The sequence below is a fragment of the Emiliania huxleyi genome (assembly GCF_000372725.1).
Source record: "Emiliania huxleyi CCMP1516 unplaced genomic scaffold EMIHUscaffold_9, whole genome shotgun sequence".
NCBI classification, from domain to species: Eukaryota; Haptophyta; order Isochrysidales; family Noelaerhabdaceae; genus Emiliania; species Emiliania huxleyi.
This window is the reverse complement of record NW_005195301.1, coordinates 677,021-696,313: the sequence shown is the minus strand read 5'-3', so window position 1 is coordinate 696,313 and position 19,293 is coordinate 677,021. Positions and strand designations below refer to the sequence as shown.

At 63.9% G+C, this 19,293-nt stretch overlaps 4 protein-coding genes across 4 annotated transcripts in view; 1 reads left to right on the top strand and 3 right to left on the bottom strand.

Moving 5' to 3' along the window:
• Positions 1 to 9,342: 9,342 nt before the first annotated feature.
• Positions 9,343 to 9,812, top strand: EMIHUDRAFT_199072 (hypothetical protein; the record flags this gene model as incomplete). Its single annotated transcript, XM_005757755.1, has 2 exons — positions 9,343 to 9,612; positions 9,798 to 9,812. 2 exons carry the CDS (start codon positions 9,343 to 9,345, stop codon positions 9,810 to 9,812), a joined length of 285 nt encoding a protein of 94 aa, XP_005757812.1.
• Positions 9,813 to 10,344: 532 nt separating this feature from the next.
• On the bottom strand, positions 10,345 to 14,332 carry EMIHUDRAFT_199071 (hypothetical protein; the record flags this gene model as incomplete). The annotated part of the gene is made up of 11 exons (XM_005757754.1): positions 10,345 to 10,692; positions 10,771 to 11,229; positions 11,303 to 11,380; positions 11,452 to 11,490; positions 11,563 to 11,724; positions 11,834 to 12,462; positions 12,568 to 12,826; positions 12,964 to 13,242; positions 13,543 to 13,878; positions 14,061 to 14,117; positions 14,222 to 14,332. The coding sequence occupies 11 exons, from the start codon at positions 14,330 to 14,332 to the stop codon at positions 10,345 to 10,347; spliced, it is 2,757 nt and encodes a 918-aa protein (XP_005757811.1).
• A 577-nt stretch (positions 14,333 to 14,909) lies between these two features.
• Positions 14,910 to 16,555, bottom strand: EMIHUDRAFT_199070 (hypothetical protein; the record flags this gene model as incomplete). Its single annotated transcript, XM_005757753.1, has 5 exons — positions 14,910 to 15,442; positions 15,522 to 15,633; positions 15,716 to 15,832; positions 15,903 to 16,133; positions 16,211 to 16,555. 5 exons carry the CDS (start codon positions 16,553 to 16,555, stop codon positions 14,910 to 14,912), a joined length of 1,338 nt encoding a protein of 445 aa, XP_005757810.1.
• Positions 16,556 to 18,042: 1,487 nt separating this feature from the next.
• EMIHUDRAFT_351077 (hypothetical protein) overlaps positions 18,043 to 19,293 on the bottom strand; it is a gene marked incomplete at its 5' end in the record, with an annotated part of 1,475 nt that continues 224 nt past the window's right edge. The window contains 2 exons of the mRNA XM_005757752.1: positions 18,043 to 18,883; positions 19,179 to 19,250. Coding sequence (XP_005757809.1) covers positions 18,143 to 18,883; positions 19,179 to 19,250 — 813 coding nt within the window. The remainder of the gene's footprint in view (positions 18,884 to 19,178; positions 19,251 to 19,293) is intronic.

Below are 19,293 nucleotides of genomic sequence, written 5' to 3'. Positions count from 1 at the left end.
ACCTGCGCCCGCAGCGCGGCCTCCTCGTGCTCTGCGTCGACCGCGCGCGAGCGCAGCTTCGAAATCTTCTTGGTCTCCTCGTCGAGCTTGGCCTCCGCGGAGCGCGCGCGCGCGTTCGCCCGGTTGCGCCAGTTCTTGAGCTGCGTGAGCCGCCCGGCGAGCACGCCCTCCGCGGCTTTAATGGCATGGGCGCGCACGGCAGCAGCGCGCTCCGCCTCTGCAGCGCGGACGCGCTCCAGCTTCTTCTTGGTCGCCGCCTGCACCTTCGCGACGGCGGCGGCGCGCTGGGCCGCCGCCGTCCGCAGCTGGTGCGCAAGCTTGTCGCGCTGCGCGCCGACGGCGCGCCGCCTGGCCTGCGAGTCCTCGAGAGCCGCAAGCAGCTCCGGTTTCCTCATCTCCTTCACGGGCGGCGGGCTCGCGGCGGCGGCAGCCTCCATGAGCAGCAGCTCGAGCCGCACGCGGGAGAGCTCGAGCAGCTCGGCGGCGGGCACGGCGAGCAGCACGCTGCGCTTCTGGTAGCGGCCTTTGAGCGCTTTGATGCGGAGGACGCTGTTCGCGTCTCTGACGTTCTTCAGGTAGGTCTCCATCTCACGCAGCGGCGGGCACGACGCGCAAAGGCCGAGCTTGTGCACGGCGACGGCGAGCGTGCCCTTGTGCGAGCGGGCCTTGAGCAGCGCCTCGTTGAGCACATCGAGCGGCCGGTCGCTGCCGACGCGCCAGTCGGTAGGCGCCGCCCAGTGCGGCGCGAGCCGGTACACCTCTCTCTGCTCGAGCACACGCGTGCGCCAGCTCACGAGCGGCCGCGGCTCGAGGAAGAGGAGCATTGACAGCGCAGCGATCGCGTGCTCGCCGGCGGAGGGCCGGCACGAGTCGCCCACGGCGAAGAACATGTCTGGCGGCGCGGTCGGCGCCGGTTCGTCGGGCGGCGTCGCGGGCTGCAGCGCAGTGCGAAGAGCGGCGAGGGCGGCGAGGGCCTCATGCCGCTTCTCCGGTGGAGCAGCGTCCAGAGCGCCTGCGCGAGGTATGCAGTGGGCAAGTCAGATGTGGCGAGGGTTGCGCGAGGCCATCGTTGCGAGTCCCACGCCTTGAAGCTCAGCAGAAATCAGACATTCAGGGCCTGCGTACGTACGGGGTCGAGAGTGGGCGCGATCAGTGCCTCGGAGCTCTTCGGAGGCGTCTCCCGTGGAATCGGCGGCTCACGCGCGTGTCAGGCCATCGGGCCCGGTCTCTCAGGCCACGCGGAGCCCACGGGGTCCGGCCGCAGGGCCGCGCAGAGCAGCGCAAGTGGCTTTGCACACATTTTGGCCAAGTGTCAGGGATGGTCAACCCAGCGAGAACGGGCGGAGGACGATCGTGTGAACGGAGGACGGCCGTGTGCGGGTGGGGGGCGGGCGGCGGCGTCGCCCGCGGCCGGGGCGGGGTGGGGCGGGCGCAGGTGAAAGATTGGTGTATACCTGTCGGAGCCATTTTCAGCCGTTGGCAATCGCCCAGGCTATCTTCCCTCCATCATCTCCAAACCCAGATTCCATCAACTGGAGACGCCGTCGGTTTTCCTACCAGGGGCTCTAACCCGGCGCATAATAAAAATAAAATATTCTTACCTTCAAGCCCCCCTCCGAGACTAGAGACAGAACCCAGAGATACATACGTCAAAGGGACTGCCCCCCGCCCCCACTTGCCCTGACTACACAGGATAGCGTGCCCCGAAGACGGCGACACATAGCGGGGGACACCACGCAAGGAGAGGGTGCGAAGCCTAAGATTGGGGTTCTAGGTGGTGGGACCATGAGGGGGGGAGGGGGGGGTCCTGTGGGGGTGAAATGTTGCGCGGCGAATTCGAGCCTACCCCCTCGCCGCGCCGATCCTCACGCGGAGGGTAAAACCCTGTGGGACAAAACCCCTCCGCGGTCGGCAGTCATCAGAGTGGACCCCCCCTCCCCAGCCTCCCCTGTTCGTCTTTCGCACCCCCCCCCCCCGCTCCCCATCGGTGACTCGCGAAGGACACGGACACTCGGGGTGGGAGGGGAGGGGTCCCCCAGAGAGGGGGCTTTGGGGCCTTGAGTTGAGTCAATCTCCCCCCCAGGGGGGCTTCGTTGGGTCGATCTCGGGTCGATCTCGGGTCGATCTCGGGTCGATCTCGGGTCGATCTCGGGTCGATCTCGGGTCGATCTCGGGTCGATCTCGGGTCGATCTCGGCCACCGCGGTCGAGTAGCCTGGGGGGAGTCAGCCAAATGCCTGGAGGGAGCATCTTGATGCCTGCAGGGAGCCAGCTTGATGCCTGGAGGGAGCCAGCTTGTTGCCTGGAGGTGCCTGGAGGGAGACCGCTCGATGCCTTGGGGAGTCAGCTCCGGTGTCCTTTGGTTCCTCTCGGCGACGCCCAATGCGTGCGCCGGCGTGGGGAGTGTGCGTGCGCGCGCGTGTGTGAGATGTGGATTGTGGCAGGCCTGCTGCTGCTGCTGTGGGCAAGTGTGCTTTGTGTGCGGCGCTGCGCTCGCGTGCGGTGCGCGCGTGCTGTGCGCGTGTGCGTGTTGGAATCGCGCGTGAGTCTGTGTGTGCTGCGCGCGCGCCGGCGTGCACTGTGCGCTGTGCTCTGTTGTGCGCCTGTTTGTGCAGCTGGGAGGCGCAGCCTTGGCTGGGAGGGCTGCGCGGCGGGCTGCGGCGTGCTGCGGGTATTCGTGCGCATGCCTGATGGTGTGCGGCGGCCGCGCCGCCCGCCCGACCGGGCCGTCGGCGGCCCAGGGCGCGAGCATGCCGATGCGCGCTGCATGTGAGGCTTCTGCGCGGCTCGCGCGTATGTTTCCGTGCGGCGAGGGACGTGCGCATGTGTTCACGCTGCGGGCGCGGGCGGGCGCGGAGGGCGGCGCGGTCTCACCGCGGTCCGACGCCGGTTGGTCTTCGGCGTGTCGAGGGCGGGCGCGCAAAGAGGCCTTGCCGCGAAGGAAAAAGAACTCGAACCGCCACATAATATGAATCGCCGTGGCCGACCCTGCCGATGCGGCCGACGACACTAACTGCTCCTGAGCACGATTACAGGCCCCGGCGCCGTTCATAGCGTGAACAGCGTCGAAGGCGCCCCAATAGGGAGCACCCTGCGAGCACCCTACAAATCAATATGGTCGGACGGCACGCGTTGGACCCAAACACATACGTGCCCGGGCCGCTTGCGCGCACGCCGGCGTTCAGTCCACACGTCACGGCGCAGCTGGAGCAGTACCGCGTGCAGCTCGAAGAGAGAGACGGCCGGCTCGCCGGGTTCGAGGCCAGAGACGCGGCGCGGATTCGGCTGGAGCAGGCAACAAGAAAGCTCTTGATTTTGATCATTTGAGCCATTTGTGATACCTCTCCGTGCCTTCCAGAGGCAGCTGTGACCCCGCCGAGTGGACGGGGCACTCGGCAGGTGGCGCGGAGTGCACCGCGCCAGGTAGCCTGGAGGAACGCCGGCGCGGTCACAAAGGTGAATGCCTCTCTTACCCCCACCATCGATCGCTCGCCCCGACTCGCCATCGCGATGAGCTGGAACAACTCCAAGGAGGTGTCAGGCCTGGTTTCAGTCTTCGCCTGACGCCAACGTCTCCGGCGCCGCCTCCGCGCTCTCCAAGCGGCTGCCCGACACCGCCCAGCAGTTTCTCGATTCGCTCAAGAACGACTGGAAGCACCGGGATGGTCGCCGTGGTTCACCTTTGCGGATCCGCGCCCCGCTCAGTGTAGGGTGGTGGACCGCGAGCGTACTACTCGTAGCGACTGACCCTTCGGCCCGCGTGGCGTAGGGTCTGAGAGGCGGCCGCCGAGGATGTCGGGCGGGTTCGGGCTCGGTCGAATGACCTGTCACTGATGACACCGGACTCGACTGGGGCGTTGCCGGAGGCGATGGCGGGAGGGCACTCGATATGGGCCCGCCATCGACCAAAGGAGATTGGCGCGTGGGCCATGGTGGTTGGGCGCGTGGGCCGAGGTGGTTGGCGCGTGGGCCAAGGGTGGACGAGGATGGCCAAGGCTGGCCGAGATAGGCCGAGGTTGGCCGAGATAGGCCGAGGTCGGCCGAGATTGGCCGGGGTTGGCCGAGATTGGCCGAGATTTGCCCCGAGATTGGCCCCGAGATTGGCCGAGGTGGGCCGAGACTGGCCGAGGCTGTCCAGAGATCCGCCGAGAGAGTCCCTCACTCGCCTCTTTCTGTGTAGGGACTTTGGGTAGATGCTTGATTAGTCTCACGCTCGGATTCAGATTCAGAGAGATCCAGTGTCTGCTACCAGCTCAGTGCGCACGCCAGATGGGCAGGTCGATCGATACACTATACTGGTCGCGATCTTCAATTGCCTTGCGCGGCGCATGATTTCCGCCGATGGGTCGATGTGGCGACAGTGGTTGATTGTCGACGCGGTTGGAGTAATGCTCTTCGACGTCGAAGCAGCAGTCCGTGTGACAGGATCATCTTCGTTCAGTCAAAATTTTAATCACGACGTAGCAGCAATCAGGTCGACAGCTCCTATCGTTTAAGTCGACAGTGGCAATAGTGCTTGACACTGTTGATGAGTGCAACTGTGGCGTGCTTGCCACCCAAGCGAGTGTAGGCCCGACTCGCGTCGGGTGCTATTTCCTCATCGTCATCGCTACGGCGGGGGCGGGGGAGTTTTACCGGAGCACCGGACTACTCGTTGGGATAGTTGCTAGATCGGTCGATAATCGCGATCGGTCGCTCGGGCGCATAGTCGTGCGGCGTCAGCGACTCAACCGCCAGTTGCCCTTATCTTTGACGGTGGATTCAAGGAGGTCTTTGCGTGGGGTTCAGCTGAGCTTGGGCGGTTCCGGGCATCGACCTTCCATCATACTACCTCAAAGGTCGAGCGTGGGGAGGCTCAGCAGCCCACCACAGGGAGGTTTCGTCAGTCTCGGCGTCGCATCTGCCGCGCCGAGATTCGACGGACCGAAGGGGTAGAGGCTAGCGCGCTCTGTCGAGAGACGCGCAATACTCAAGACAACTACATCCATGCACGACTTCGAGCGTGCAACGCCGCACAGTGCTCAGTCAGGGTTCGAGCAGGTGCAGGCGAGTGGAGGGGCCCCTGGCAGAGGAGGTAGCGGAGTGGGCCCCGAGTTTGAAAAAAGGCGACGGACGCTTGCGTCCTAGCCTCCAACAACGCCTCCCCGGCGCAGAGGGGCCCCCGGAGGGATGCCTGGCGCCGACAGTACTTGGAGCACTTGGAGTGCAGTCGGCAACCGCACACCCAGGGCCGGGGAGCTGAGAAGCGCACCCAGCGGGCCGGATGATTGGCATCGGGTTGCGGGCAAGAGAGCCCTAGCCCAGGGGGTGCGCGTTCGCAGGGAAAGGGCCGTAAAGTAAACACGGGTCTCCGAGGGTTGGCTCCGCGCTCCGGGTTTCCCCTAGCAGCAGACCGCCCCCTCTACTCGGAGCTATAATGAACACCAGACATGCACACGACACGCACTCTCACACGACGTCACCGCCCAGGGCCTCTTCGCGCGAGGCGTCCTGCTCTCAAAAGAAAAGAAAAAAGGGAATGAGGAGACCAGCGGGGGAGACTCCCCGCCTATGCAAGCCCCAGAGAGGGGCCGCCATCGCCGAAGCTGTGCCAAAGCATAACTCCAAAACCCGCAGCGGCCCAGGGGGCCTTGGGGGCAGCCTGCCGGACCGCCGCTGCACGGGGCTAGGCTCCAGAGAAGATGAGTGGAATTGATGAATTGGGCCGTTGTCCGTGCCTCCCCTCTATACGTCAGAGTGGGACCTACGCCAGTAGGGTCCCTACTCTTCGCGCGAGATATTTCTACTGCAGCTGCTCTGTCGCCGCCGTCGGCTCGACGCCTGTGAATGCCTACTGGCGGCTTTCGAAATTCTTTTATTTTGTGCACCACCCCACTTCGCGGACTCGCACGGGAGCCTCGCCTCCCCTCCTCCTCGCGCGCCTGCCTCTCCTCTTGCTTTCAATATTGCCTCTGCACCGTGCCCGCCTTGATGCAGATGCTGCAGAGTGCCAAGGGACGTATAGGTGCGTTGCGTGAGCAGTGCAAGCGCGCGCGCGCTGCAGAGAAGCGCGCCCCTGCGTGCGACGCCGCAGCCACCCTGCCATGCTGGCTGGTCCGCTGGCCCGCGACAGCCCGGCCGCAGACGCCCACACGCTGACTGGCGCGCCGCTGCTTCGCAGAGCGCGGCCTGGCGGGCAGGGGGAAGGGCGGCGGCTACGCTTCGCTGGCGCACACCGACACAGAGCTGGTGCGTCCACGCCTCCACTGTTCCCGCCTCATTTTGGGCGGCCCGCGGCGAGATTGCATGCGCACAGGGTGTCGGACAGGGCTGGGGGCGCGGCTGGGGCTGGCTGGCGCGCGAGTGCCGTGCTGCCTTGTGCCCGGCCCTTTTCCGACCGTCTCGTGCTTGTTGCCGTTGCTAGCAGGAGGGCCTCGGCGAGTCCTTCTATGAGCAGCAGCTGCAGCGAGATGGCTGGTGCGATTGCCGCCCGCCTCTCCCCGCGCCCCTCCTTCACGCGGACTCAGCGCGCTGAGCATACGCGCAGCCGCGCGGCTGCTTGGGGGAGACAGCCCTACATGGGGCCGTGTCCAGCCCGCTGCTGCAGCCTGGGCTGCGCTTCCTCCCCCCCCCCCCCCCCCTCCCCGCCCCGCCCCGCCCCGCCCCACCCCGGGCCGAGGGGCGCCCCTGCGCGGCGCAGGCATCTCGATGAGGTTGAGGACGATGACGACCTCGACTTTACGCTTCCGTGCGCGCCGCTCCCGCATATGCATACGCAGACACTCCATCATCCTCTTCCTCTCGCCCACCGGCTCCCTCTCTCGCTCACCCTTGCTCGCACGCTCACCGCGTGCGCCCTCTGTCCTCTCTTCAGCTCGAGCGCGCCGCCGCCGAGGAGATCAGCCTGCGGCGAGTGCATCAGCCGCTGGACGTGCGGGTTGCTCGCCGGTTGACGCGTGGCCGCAACCCCATGTCTGAGTCATGCGGGGATTGGGCAGGGGACAGAGCTGCGGTGCTGGGGCTGGAGCAGAGCACGGATGGTGTGCAGCCTTCGCGGCGAAACGCTGGAGAGTTTTGTTGTGCGTGGGACTTGGGGCGCGTCGCGTGGTGCGGCTGTCGCCTGCCCCTAGGTGAGATTCTCGGTGTACCTGTGCTAGTGCCAGTGCGCGCCAGTCCCGTGCCCAGTGTCGTGCGAGGGAGTTTTGTTGTAAAATTCTCCTTCTCCACGAACTCAACCCTCTTTGACTGTGAACAACAAAAACTCTCATTTCTCTCGTCTCTTGACCTCTCACTCACCTGGTGAACGAACACTGCTGTGATCTGTGACTGTGTGTGGGTGAACCTTCTTTTGTACACCGCTAGGATTGAGAGCAGCCTCGCTCTCAATCCTAGAAGTCGAAGGATTGTGAGCAGCACTCCTCGCAATCGTAGCATCTCCTCTGGGGGGAGGCGGGGGCCCCCGGAGGCACCGTGCGCCGCGCAGCAGTGCGGAAACGGGGCTCCGGCTCTACTAGTCTCTACTAGCACCGACTTCCCGAATGAGTACGGTTGAGTAGAGGGCAGATTTGGAGAGATCTCGAGGAGTACATACAGATAGACCCTCCAACCATAAGAAAACTCCGACCTGATCGGTCGTACTGACCGCCGACAGATCACTCCAGACAGCAGACAGGCCGACGTCTGCACACGGCCGGCCGGGCGAGAGGCTTGACACGATCCGACCCTGCGACCCTGACGCTGCTGCTCTAGCTATCAGACATGCGCTGCTGACTGCTGCCACAATGTGCGACCGGTGCTGACCCACTTGGCGGCCTTCCCGGTCAGTGGTGAGGCGCAGTTCAGAGCTGTCGATGGCGCGATGCCGCACTGGTCCCACATCGGTGACACGAGACCACCACGTTTGCCGGTCCAAGAGAGAGGCACCGGCGCTGTCCTGAGAAAGTGCATGGTCCCTCTTGACTGCCCATGCGCGCGAGGCTGTGTAGGCATAGCCTCGAGAGTGCCAGCAGCCAATCCGAGGCAGTTTGTGACGCGCATTGCGTCAGAAGCGTGCACGCGCTGGAAGGACACCTTCCTACTGGCCGTACGATCAGGTCGTCACTGAATGCCAAAGACTAAGGCCGCGAGCTATGCAGGCGGTCAGTTGAGCAGCATGGCACAGTCAGCAGCGCCGAAAGGATGTCGCAAGGCGTGATAGCATGGCCGCAAGTACGGTAGTACGCCGAATTCCCATGAAAACAAGTAAAAAATCGCTCAAAAAAAGAAAAAAATGCCAAAAAATCGGCGCCTGCGGCGGGCTGGGGGACCCCATCTCCCCCCCGCATGGGTAACCCCTAGGGCCCTCGCCTCCCCCCAGAGAGCATCTCTGTGCGATTGCTAGCACCTACGCTCGCAATCCTACATACCATACATCTTCTAGGACTAAGAGCAGCTCCGCTCCCAAGATGACTGGTGACGCCTACGACTACTACCAGCGCGCTCGCAATCCGAGCAAAGTCTAGGACTGCGGGCAGCACTGCTCACAATCCGAGCAACATGCCTCCGATTGCGAGCAGGAGCGCTCGCAATCCTTAAAACGTTCGCCGATTGCGAGCGACACCGCCCACAGTCCTACGACTTCTAGGATTGCGAGCGGGTCCCCTCCGCCCTCGCAATCGGTGCGATCACTGTTGGATTGTGAGGAGACCCTCCCGGCGCGCTCACTCACAAGCGCTCGCGGCTGGAGCGATTGGGAGTGCCCTCTGTGCGCTGCTAGCAATCCTTGGATCTTTGGTACGATTGTGAGCGCCGCCGCTCATAGTCGTACAAGATGTAGGATTGCGAGCGCTACTGCTCGCAATCGGAGGCATGTTGCTCGGATTGTGAGCCGTGCTGCTCGCAATCCTAGACTTTGCTCGGATTGCGAGCGCGCTGGTAGTAGTCGTAGGCGTCACCAGTCACCTTGGGAGCGGAGCTGCTCTTAGTCCTAGAAGATGTATGTAGGATTGCGAGCGTAGGTGCTAGCAATCGTACAGAGATGCTACGATTGCGAGGAGTGCTGCTCACAATCCTTCGACTTCTAGGATTGAGAGCGAGGCTGCTCTCAATCCTACCCGGTAGCGGTGTACAAAAGAAGGTTCACCCTGTGTGTGACTCACCTCCACCATTCGCATTAATTTAAATACACGCGCAGACGAGAAAATTAAATTTATCATTCTCATCTTACCCGCATATTTACGCGCCTCGTGAACCCTCCTACGCCTCATTTACGCTTCGTTTACCCTCAATTAGGCCACGTTTACTCTCGCTCGAGAGAGATGACGGATGGAGTGTAAAATCCAGCGCCGTCGTGGGCACGGCATCGCCTCTGCATCTCGCCAACCCCATGGCGACAACCCTCGATTGGGGATTCAGCTGCAACGCGCCGGCTGGCGCCTTCTGCCAGGAAGCCTCCATCACTGTCCAGACGTGCGAAACGGTCAAGTGGGTCGCACGCGGAGGGCACCAGGTTGTATCGGGCATTCGCCCGAACCCAGACGGCACCTTCGCGTCGGAGTGGCTCAGCAGTGGGCAATCGTTCTCCTTCAAATTTGAGGAGCCAGGCGAGTACCCATTCTATTGCCCGCCGCACGCTAACATGAATGCCAAAATCACGGTGGTCGGCGAGCCTTGTCCTGGCCCGCCGCCGCCCGCACCCCCGTCCCCGCCGCTGTGCGACATCATTACGACCGGGTCCATGCTAGCGACAAGCACGCTCCGGTCCCGGGGTGCGCCCCGCCAGCTCAGCGAATTGGAGTGTCGGCCGTTCTGCGAAACGCTCACCCGCGACTGGGACGCAAGGTGTGGCCTGCCTAAGTGCACCGGGTGCTCAGAGTGCGCGCCTCCCTCGCCACCCGCGCTGTGCCGGCCCTTTTGCCTGACCAACACGCGTGACTGGGAAAACAAGTGTGACATGCTGAGCTGCGTCGGTTGTGCTCAGTGCCTGTTGCCAGCCCCCGCGCCTCCTGTCGACCTGGCAGCGGCCGCGGCGGCAGCCGCCGCCGCCACAGCTGCCAATGGATGCGCGAGCGCCACTGTCGAAGCCTGCACTAACTCATACGAACGACAGCTCGGCGGCGACGCAAACCTGATCAAGCCCTGCATTGTCGCTGACGGTGCTTGCGCGAGCCCAGCAGAATGGACGGAATGCACGCTGTCGTTGCCTCCGCCACCCTTCCTCCCACCACCGTCGCCACCACCCCCGCGCTCTGTGCCAGTCGCCAGCGACAAAGCCGTCCAGACCCTGCGGCGAGAAGCTGCGCAACTCAACCGCACGAACGCATGCTCACGTCCAACCTGCTTGGTGGAGTCTTGGACCGAGCGGCTACGTGCTGGAGTGCAGCTGCTTCTACTTTCCTGGCTGCGCTTCCTGGCGCGCCTTGCCAAAGCGGCGCTGAAACTCGGCCACCACCGCCCCCTCCCCCAGCCGCATGACCGCCTCGCGCGAGCAGTGGAGGGCGTTGGAGCGGTCGTCGGTGTATATCGCCATGGGAATGGATGAGCCCTTGAGACATACAACGTCCACGCGGCGCAGGCCTAGGTGCGGCGAAAGTGACTGTCGCCAGGTTGCACACTTTGCCTGTGCGCAACAGATGCGGCGTGCGCCTCGCCGCACTGAGGGCGAGAGCTTGGCGACAAAGTGCTCGGAGAGAAGAACGGACACGCCGTACATCTTCGTCGCCGACTCGAGGCGCGCCTATTCGCAGTCGCAGGCATGTGGACATTCATTGCGACGCTGCACGGCCTTTTGCTCTAGACGCGCCGCGAGGTTGACGTTGGGCGAGAGGTACGAGCAGTCAATCTTGATGTTGGTGCCGACTGCCCCTTCAATGGCCCACCCAAAGTGTAGGCCATACCCGATCTTCGTGCTGTAGCAGCGGTCAAAGGCGCGGATGATCGCCGCGTGCCCGTTGTATGCCTGCAGCTTGGCCGAAGACTGCACGCTGCGGACCGCGTTGCGGATCGCCGTGAGGGCACCGTCGCACATCCTCGTGTCGGCAGCCTGTGCCGCGGCACTCCCAAGTGGGGGGAGGTCTGAGAGCCGTTCGGGTGCCGCCTCCACCTCGTAGTCAGCGCCCTCAACCAGCCCGTCGAGGCTCGGCTTCCACACGCAGAGGAAAGCCTCGCCGAGGTTGCGATTGGCCTGACCTCCATGAGCGACGACGTGCCCGTGAACAATCTCGGCCGCGGTGTTGGTAAAGGGGAGGATCTCCTCGCCCAGGCACTCGAGCACCTGGTTAAGGTAGCACGGACCGCGTTTGGACAGCGTGCGGCGAGCTCCTCTTCACCGAAGCGCTCAAGACTACCTCCTCGTAGTTGTCGATGATGCAGAAGGCAAAGGCGCCCTTGACCACACGGCCAGGCACCATCGGGTCGACCGTGTCCTGATGGGACACGCTGTGGGCGTTTATGGACGAAACCGGGGACAGGGAGGGGAGAGGAGAGTGGCAGTCACCCCCTTCTTCAAGTTTTCTGCGACGAGATTGTTCCCCGCCTGCGGGAAAGTCCAAGAAATCAGCAGAGAGGGCGCCGGGAAAACGTTGCGCCGGCGACGGCTACTGCTGACCTCGCCGAACCCGACTTGGAGTAGCGACGCTATCTTGATAAGTGAGGCATAGAGTGCGTCCGTCTCGTCCCGGACCTCCTGCACCGCCTCAAGCTTGTAGGCCGGATTGGCTGCTAGCCGGGTCACCGCGTCCACCATCTTTTCGATCGGCTGGATCACCATCTGGCAGCAGAGGACTGGCAGTGGCGGCGAGGGCGAAGAAGGGTGCAATGCGTAAGAATATGCGCGGTTCCGCTGCGTTCCGTGCGGTCGGGCGGGGAGGTGGCCACACAGCGGAGGCGAGGAGCGTGTAGGATGACGCCTGTTCAGCGTCGCGCGAAAGCAGGAAGGAAACGGCGCCCAGGACGGCACAGACGACGAGCGTGAACAGGACCGACAGGACGGCCTCGACGCTCCTGAGGGGCCGCTTCGTGTACCACAGCTCGGCCACGACCGTCTTATTGTTGTTTGAGATCGATTGAATGTTGCTTTCCAGCGCCGCGTTGAAGCCCTCCGAGACGGAGTTCGTCGTACCATCGGCATAGAGCAGCACCGGGAACATTTCGTCCACACGGAGGTGGTAGACGCTCCACGGGCAGTATTTGTAGGAGGCTGTTGGGTCCTGGAAGACGGAGTAGTCGCTGCACAGCGGGTAGAACGGCGAGGCGTCCTCGTACGGCGGCGGGAAGGCCTTCGCGGGCAGCGGTCGGTGCTGCGTGGCCGAGTCCGACCGAGCGAGGTCAAGCCAGCCAGGGTAGTCGCCGGCATCGAAGGAGAATGGGTAGCAGCCGGAGTCGGAGCAAGGGGTGGATGCAGGAAACATGCCACCCTCCTGCCAGTCCATCAACCGCGCAACCGCAGTTGCGGGCCCGTTGCCGGCCGCGCCATACTCGGCGCCGTCAAGCGCCCTACAAACAGGGCCTGCGTACGGGCCGATCGGCTCACCGCGCGCATCTTGCGTGCATGAGGCGAGAGGCGGCATGTCGACGGCATGGGGCGGGGCGTAAAATGTTTGACCAAAGATACGGAGGCGCACGAGCACGTTTGCGGCGCCGACGAACGGGAAGCCACGCTCAAACATGGCGAGAAAGGCCGGCAGGAAGATGCGCTGAAAGTCAAAGCCATTGCCGCCCGAAGCGTAGGCGTCCCGGGACGAGAGATATAGCTGGGCGAGGGCAACCTCGATGGTCGCGTCTGTCGTTGGCCGCTCAAAGATGGCCTTGAGCAGCGCGTCGCCACAGAGCAGCAGCAGGATGAAAAGGACCGTCGTCTTTGCGATACGGCTCTGCGGCCGGGTGCGAAGGGATTGAGAGCTGGTGCATGCATGAGTAGCATGGGTCGCGGTGGTGAGGCGGCGGGGGGTCAGCTGGGCCCTACGGGTGGAGGAGGAGTGGAAGATTGCACGACTAGACGCAGCCTCACTTTGAGCTCGCGCCCCAACTGTGACGGGTTGTACATAGCCACTCCGTCGGACCTCCCGGAAGAGGTGAAGAGCAACCGGATCACCCGCACCACCCGCAGCAGCCGCAGCAGCCGCCCGACCTTTGTGCCGGCGCGCGCAATGCGTCCGGCACGCGCGGCGGCCGAGGCGTCGGTGCCAGACGCCTCCCCCGTGTCGAGGAAGAGCGGCATGCAATCGGGGACCATGGCGCCCGCGGCGACGACATCGAGCCAAAAGTAGAAGGAACGGATGTAGGCATCCTGCACGGCGGAGCGCACGAGCACCTCGGCGGCAAATACAGCTGCGACGAGCAGACTGGGGCGTTGGGGAGGGCGGTGAGGCTGAGGGTGGACCAAGAGGAAGAGTATGGCTCGTGAGCTAGTGTGCGGGGTGAGAGCCCGTGGGCAGCTCGAGAGGGGCTAGGATACACAGGCTGTGGCGGGGCACGATGTGCTCAAGGGCTAGAAGGTCGAGGGCCGGAGGCTCGAGCCTCGCCTTGCTCCCCAAAAGCCGACATCGGCTTGCTCCGAGGTGGGGCGCGAGAATGCTGCGAGGCGCACATCCTCGGCAAACAGGGCCCAGATGGTGAGGAACAAAATGCTCACCTCAAAGTACGGGTGGTTCAACAGCCGCGTCGCCGCCCCCTTGTAGCTCTTTGACCCCCACACCCCGCTCTTGCCTGCACCACGCCGCGGCTTGTTGCTACCGCGCCTGTCTCGGCTTTTCACGCCAACCTTCGCGCGCGAGAGGAGCGTGGATCTCTCGTCGCGCCCCATCGGAATTTGCCTATCGCCTGGGCTCCTCGATGCCGCTGCGTCCCGCTTTGCCACTGCGTTCCGTCGGATGAGGGCGCGCATCCGCTCAACTGCTGGGTCACCTTCTGTGGGGCGAGGCACCTGCGGAGGCAGCGTGGGGTATTCCGCTGACAGGCCGTCGCATCGCGTATGCACGACGGACGCCAAACGCGGCGGCGATGGTACACGGTAGAATGAGCCAAGTGGACGCACACACAGGGAGGCGGACGGCGTGGCCATTCACTGAGACTGCAGGGTGGAGTGTGCATTGCGTGGATACGCACCCAGATCTCCTCCGCGAGGCCAGCCCAGGCGGGCGGCGGAACGGCCTTGTAGATGTCCTCTGCATCGTACCTGGAGTGCCAATTCGCTGTACTGGCACCATGCCGCACCTATCGCTGCTACTCGTGCCGCCCGCGTGCTCTGGCGAGCATTGTGCAGGTACCGAAAGCTGGGTGTTGGCAAGTGGCGCGGCGCACAGGTCGTATTTATCGCGAGGCGGCTCGATCTCGGCAAGGTCGCGGAGGTAGAACAGCCTGTCGTCAGAGTCTGCCATTGTCGTCTTCTCCATTGTCCAATCGGAAACTAGCGCCCCGCTGCCGGCCGGCCGGGTAGTCGGCCCTGGGTTGTCACGCGCCCTCATCACCATGTCCCGATCCCGGGACCCAGGTCCCAGCCGCATGGAGGGCCTCTAAGTCAGTTGAGTGACGACCTCTCCGTCTAGGGATCCCTTATAGAGATGTTACAGGTGGGTTAAGAGGGAGATTCGCGCGAGCTGCGGGGGCTATGAACAGTCCCCCCCCCCCCCCCCGGCCCCCCCTGCGGCCCTGGCAGTCGCCTGTGTGGAAAAGGTGGTCGTGTGTTCGCCCTCTGGATGGACGCGCGCGGCGGGGTATTTCCTCGCTCGCGCACTTTCTATCATTTAACAACAAAGATACCGGTGCGAGTAAATCATCTCTAAACTATACTCATCTCAAGGCCAAGGCGATCGAAATACACGCTCTGGCACAAAACACGACCGACGAACACCGACATGTCGGCAACCGGGAATATGGTGTGAATAGAAAACTCGGGCTTCTGGTTCGTTGGCCGGCGTGCCAACGAGAGCTGTGGGCGATGGATGGGAGTGGTGGCTAGGCCCCCCCCTGATCGACGTCGTGAGCGCTCTTGGTCGGCGGCACGTCCGGTAGTGGCAGTAGCACTGGCCCTGCCGCGGGCTTGACAAACGCATTGAGCACCTGCTCCTTGAGGCCGAGATTGACAATCTCTTCCTGGCTGCTTGCGCGCGAAAGATAGGGCACGTCTGGGTCGGGCACACGCGACCAGTCGAGCGCCACACGCGCAAAGGGGCCGCGCGGCGCGCAGAGCAGCCGACGCGCCACCGCCGACACGAGATTGACGGCGGCGTTGTCGCCGTTGGCGAGGATGACAAAGCCTCGCGGACCCTCTGCGGCGTCCGGCCCATCGAAGCAGACGAGCAGCACACCGCGGAAACCATCGTTCGCCGCCTGGTGCAGCATCCAGCGCGACGTGCGTCCGTCGGCGCCATGGGAGTCGAAGACGAACATCCCGACGCCCATCGCCGCACCCATAAAGGCATCCGAGCCGAGGTCGCCCGCGGCGGAGGGCGTGAGCACGGCGCGCGCCGCCGCGTGCGAGATGGCGCCTGCAGGAGGGTCCAGACAGCACTGAGGACAGCTGCCGTGAGAGTCACGCCGCCGCCACGTGCGAGCTGGCGCCGCAACCCTCTGGCCGATGGTAGGCAAGCGCGAGTACGCGCAGCCAGTCGGCAAGCCCTGCGGCCGACCCGAGGGCGCCGGCGGCAAAGGGCGGGAAGGACTTGCGCCCGCCAGGCACCTGGCCGGTGCGAGATAAGGGAAGGGGGGTGAGAGGGAGGGGTGGAGAGAGGGAGGGGTGGAGAGGGAGGATGAGAAGACACCGGCTGTTGCCCGTCGTAGAAGCCGCAGGCGACGTGCTTGTGCGGCGGCGGCTCGTGCTCGAACGTGAGTCCGAGGTGCACGGCGGTTCCGCAGCGGCGCAGGAAGGCCTCCATCACCTGGTTCGCGCGCGAAGGCTGCGAGTCGGCGGTGGGGCACCGAGCGGCCGGCGAGGCGGGCTGACGACACCTCTGCGGCGGGTCGTCCCTCACGGCACTCGATCAAGTGCTGCAGCACGAGGAAGCCACCACCCGAGTAGCCGAAGCGCGTCCCAGGCGCCTTGGTCATCGCGAGCGACGCGTACCCGTACGGCGCGGGCGCCTCCTCACTCCCCGACAGGAGGGCGAGCACCGGCGGAAACTCGTCCGACCGCGGCACTCCGTTGGCGTAGTGCATCCCGAGGCCAGTGTGGTCCATCATCTGACCGGGGTCAGTGAGGAGGGGTGAGCTGGGTGATGCGCCGCGCCGCTCGCGCGGTGCGGCTAAGATCGCGATACCTGCCGCAGCGTGACTGTTTCTGCCCACTCCGCCGGCATTCCCTTGGCGGCGCGAAGACGGAGCGGCGAGTTGGCGGCGGCGAGTGCGTCGGCGACGGGCGTGTCGAGTGAGACGCCAGCGTCGGCAAAATAGCCGGCCGCGAACGTCGACGCAATCGGCTTTGACAGCGATGCAATCTGCAGCAACGTCGAGTCGAAGAGGGGAGTGGCGTTGGGATCCGCAATGCCGGCGCACTGTGTGGAAACGGAGGCGTCGCCGCTGCCGTCCGGGCACAGCACCGCAATCGAGACGCCGGAGACGCCGTGCTTGTCGAGCAGAGAGTCCAGGTCGTCTCTCTCGAGCATCGCTTCTTGCACCCCTATTCGCTCCCTCCACGACCTTCGCTGGGGCGCTGCGTTTGATTATTATTTCGCGGGTTTTTCTTTTTGCCGTTTTTTGGATTCTCCGCCCTCCCACCCCTCTCTTGGATTTTTTCTCGGCGAGCCGTATGGACGGAGGACGAGCAGCCGATCAGACATAGTCGGATAATGATTTTTGCACACGTGCGTCCCTACAGAACCAGCGCAATCAATCACGCATTCCCGCCTTACGCTAGCCTAACGATACCGGACTGCGCAGGGAGCGATTTAGGGACCAACCGCGGGGACCCAACGAAGACACCCCCACGCAGCCACAGCGATTACAAAACATGCCGGCCACTGAGCACTGTGCGATCACGTGTACGCCTCTCACTCCAGGGTGCAGGGAGGGGCGGAGGTACTCGTGTGCCTCGCGGGAGCGATCCATCACTTGTACACTTTCATCAGCATCTGAACGGGGGATCAGCCCTTGTCCTGGTTAGCCTCGTGTTTGTGTCCTGTCTGTTACTGTGGTCAGACCTGCAGACGAGCCAAGGCTAGGGCCAAGGACTACTTATGAGGCGAGCAGCAACGCCTCCGTCTTCGCGGCGGAGTCGTCGCTGCAACAGTTCTGGGGGACTACGCCCGCCTCGTTGCGGCGATGACGTGGGCATCAGTCGAGGCGAACATGACCGCGCGCTGCGCGCTGCGCTGCGAGGTGAAAACTCGAGTGCCGGGCTGTCGGCGTCTAGAGAACGAACCAGTGTCTAGACCTTGAGTAGTCGAATCACGCGATACTGGTGGTTTATAGCGTTTGGAGACATTTTGTCTCATACTTCTGGGGACTCTGCTCTCTCTCTTATCACTTGTGCGCCGCGCCGCCCGCACAGGCGCCGCCGATTGGGCCCCGAATGTATGAAAAGAAGACGGACGCTTGCGTCCTAGCCTCAAACAACGCCTCCCCGGCGCCGAGGCAGGATCCGGAGGGATGCTCAATCGCTCCACGCCACGCCACTTGGTTGCGGCGTCAGAGGTCAGGGACAGTGCGGCGTCAGCCTGAGCGCTGAGCGGTGAGCGCTGCGCGGTACCCTCGAACCCTGTCAGGGACGGGGAACCCGCAATTTGAGATGCTGTGACGGTGTGAGGCATCTCTGCATACGATTTCCATTTTAATCGCGATTGCCTCGAGCATCCCAAGTGCCAAGATGCATGTGAAGGCAAAATTCAGGAGATGCGCGCGCGCAACCAAAGATGTCCACGACGCGCGCACATCCTGAGGCACAACCAAAAATGTCCACGATTGTTCTCGAACACAGCAGGCATCCGCCTGAATGAGCCATACCTGAAGCTGAACTGGTTGGGTAGTAACCTGGCTCACCTGCGAACCTGCCTGCTCGAAAGAGAGAGGTGCGTATACACAACCGTCGCTGGACGCTGCACTCCACGTGCTCGGTCAACGCAGGAATGTGTCTTTCCTTCTTTGATGCTGTCTTGGTGTGGTGTGGATTCGCATTGAGTGTATACTCGAACGCAGACAACAGACACAAGCGACACGGGCGGGCCCGCGAAGGACTGGTGCACAATCTGCCCAGCCTAGATGCTCGCCTTCTTGCGCATGCCCATGAACTTGTCCTTCTCCTCGAGCGTCTGGAAGCGGCCGTGGCCAAACTTGGACGAGGTGTCGATGAACTTGAGCGTCACCTCCTCGACGGCGTTGCGCTGCGTCTGCTCAAAGAGCGGCTTGCGTAGGGTGACGACGCGCTTGCGCGGGCCGACGACGCACCCCTTGAGCAGCAGGTAGTCCTCGCGCACCAAGCCGTAGTGCGGGAAGCCGCCGACCGGGTTGATCGACTTCTCGGTGAGGTCAAACTCGGTGGTGGCGTTGTTCTCCTCCGCCCCCTTGCCAATCTTGTAAATCTTCTTGTTCATCTCCGTCCGGTGGTGGTAGCCGTTCTGGCCCGCGCGCGGCACCGAGTACTGCACCTTGGCCGGGTGCCATGCGCCGATGCAGGCAACCTTGCGCAGTCCGCGGTGCGTCTTGCGCGGCAGGCGCGAGCAGCCCCAGCGGGTAGTGACGCCCTCGTAGCCGTGGCCCTTGGTGACGCCAATCACGTCGCACATCTCGTCCTTCGCAAAGACTGCGTCCACCGGCACCTGCTTCTCGAACATCTGCGCCGCAAAGTCAACCTTGGCCGCCAGGTCGCCGCCGTTGACCTGGATCTCCATCAGGTGCGCCTTCTTCTGGCCCACCTTGATCTTGCGGATCTGCGTGTGGGCGAGCACGCGCACGCACTGGCAGTACTGCTTGATGCGCTCGAGCTCCGCGTTGATGTCCTGCGGCGGGGCGGGCGCGGGCGGGGGAGTGGTGGGACGCGATGGCCATATGGAATTGTGTGTGTGTGGGGGGGGGGGGGGGCGAGGGGCGATCGGCAGGGGGGGGGGGGGGGAGGGCAACCGGAAAAGGCCCCCCCGGGCCTGGGGCCCCCCAGGGTTTTTTTTGGCGGAATTGGGGAAGGCCTTTTTTTTGGAAGGGGACCCATTCTTTTAAAAACGGCGCTTCCCCCCGCCGTTAAGGGGTTCCCCCCAACCCGGTGTGAGCGCGCGCAGCCCCTTGGGCGTTTTGACTTACCCAACCATTCCAACCACAACCATTGGGGGGGCCTCGAGAACCGGCCCCGCTCCTCAAACCTCCTTTTTGTGGGCCTCTCCAAGGCGGGGGAGGCAAACTGGGGGGTTGGGGGGGG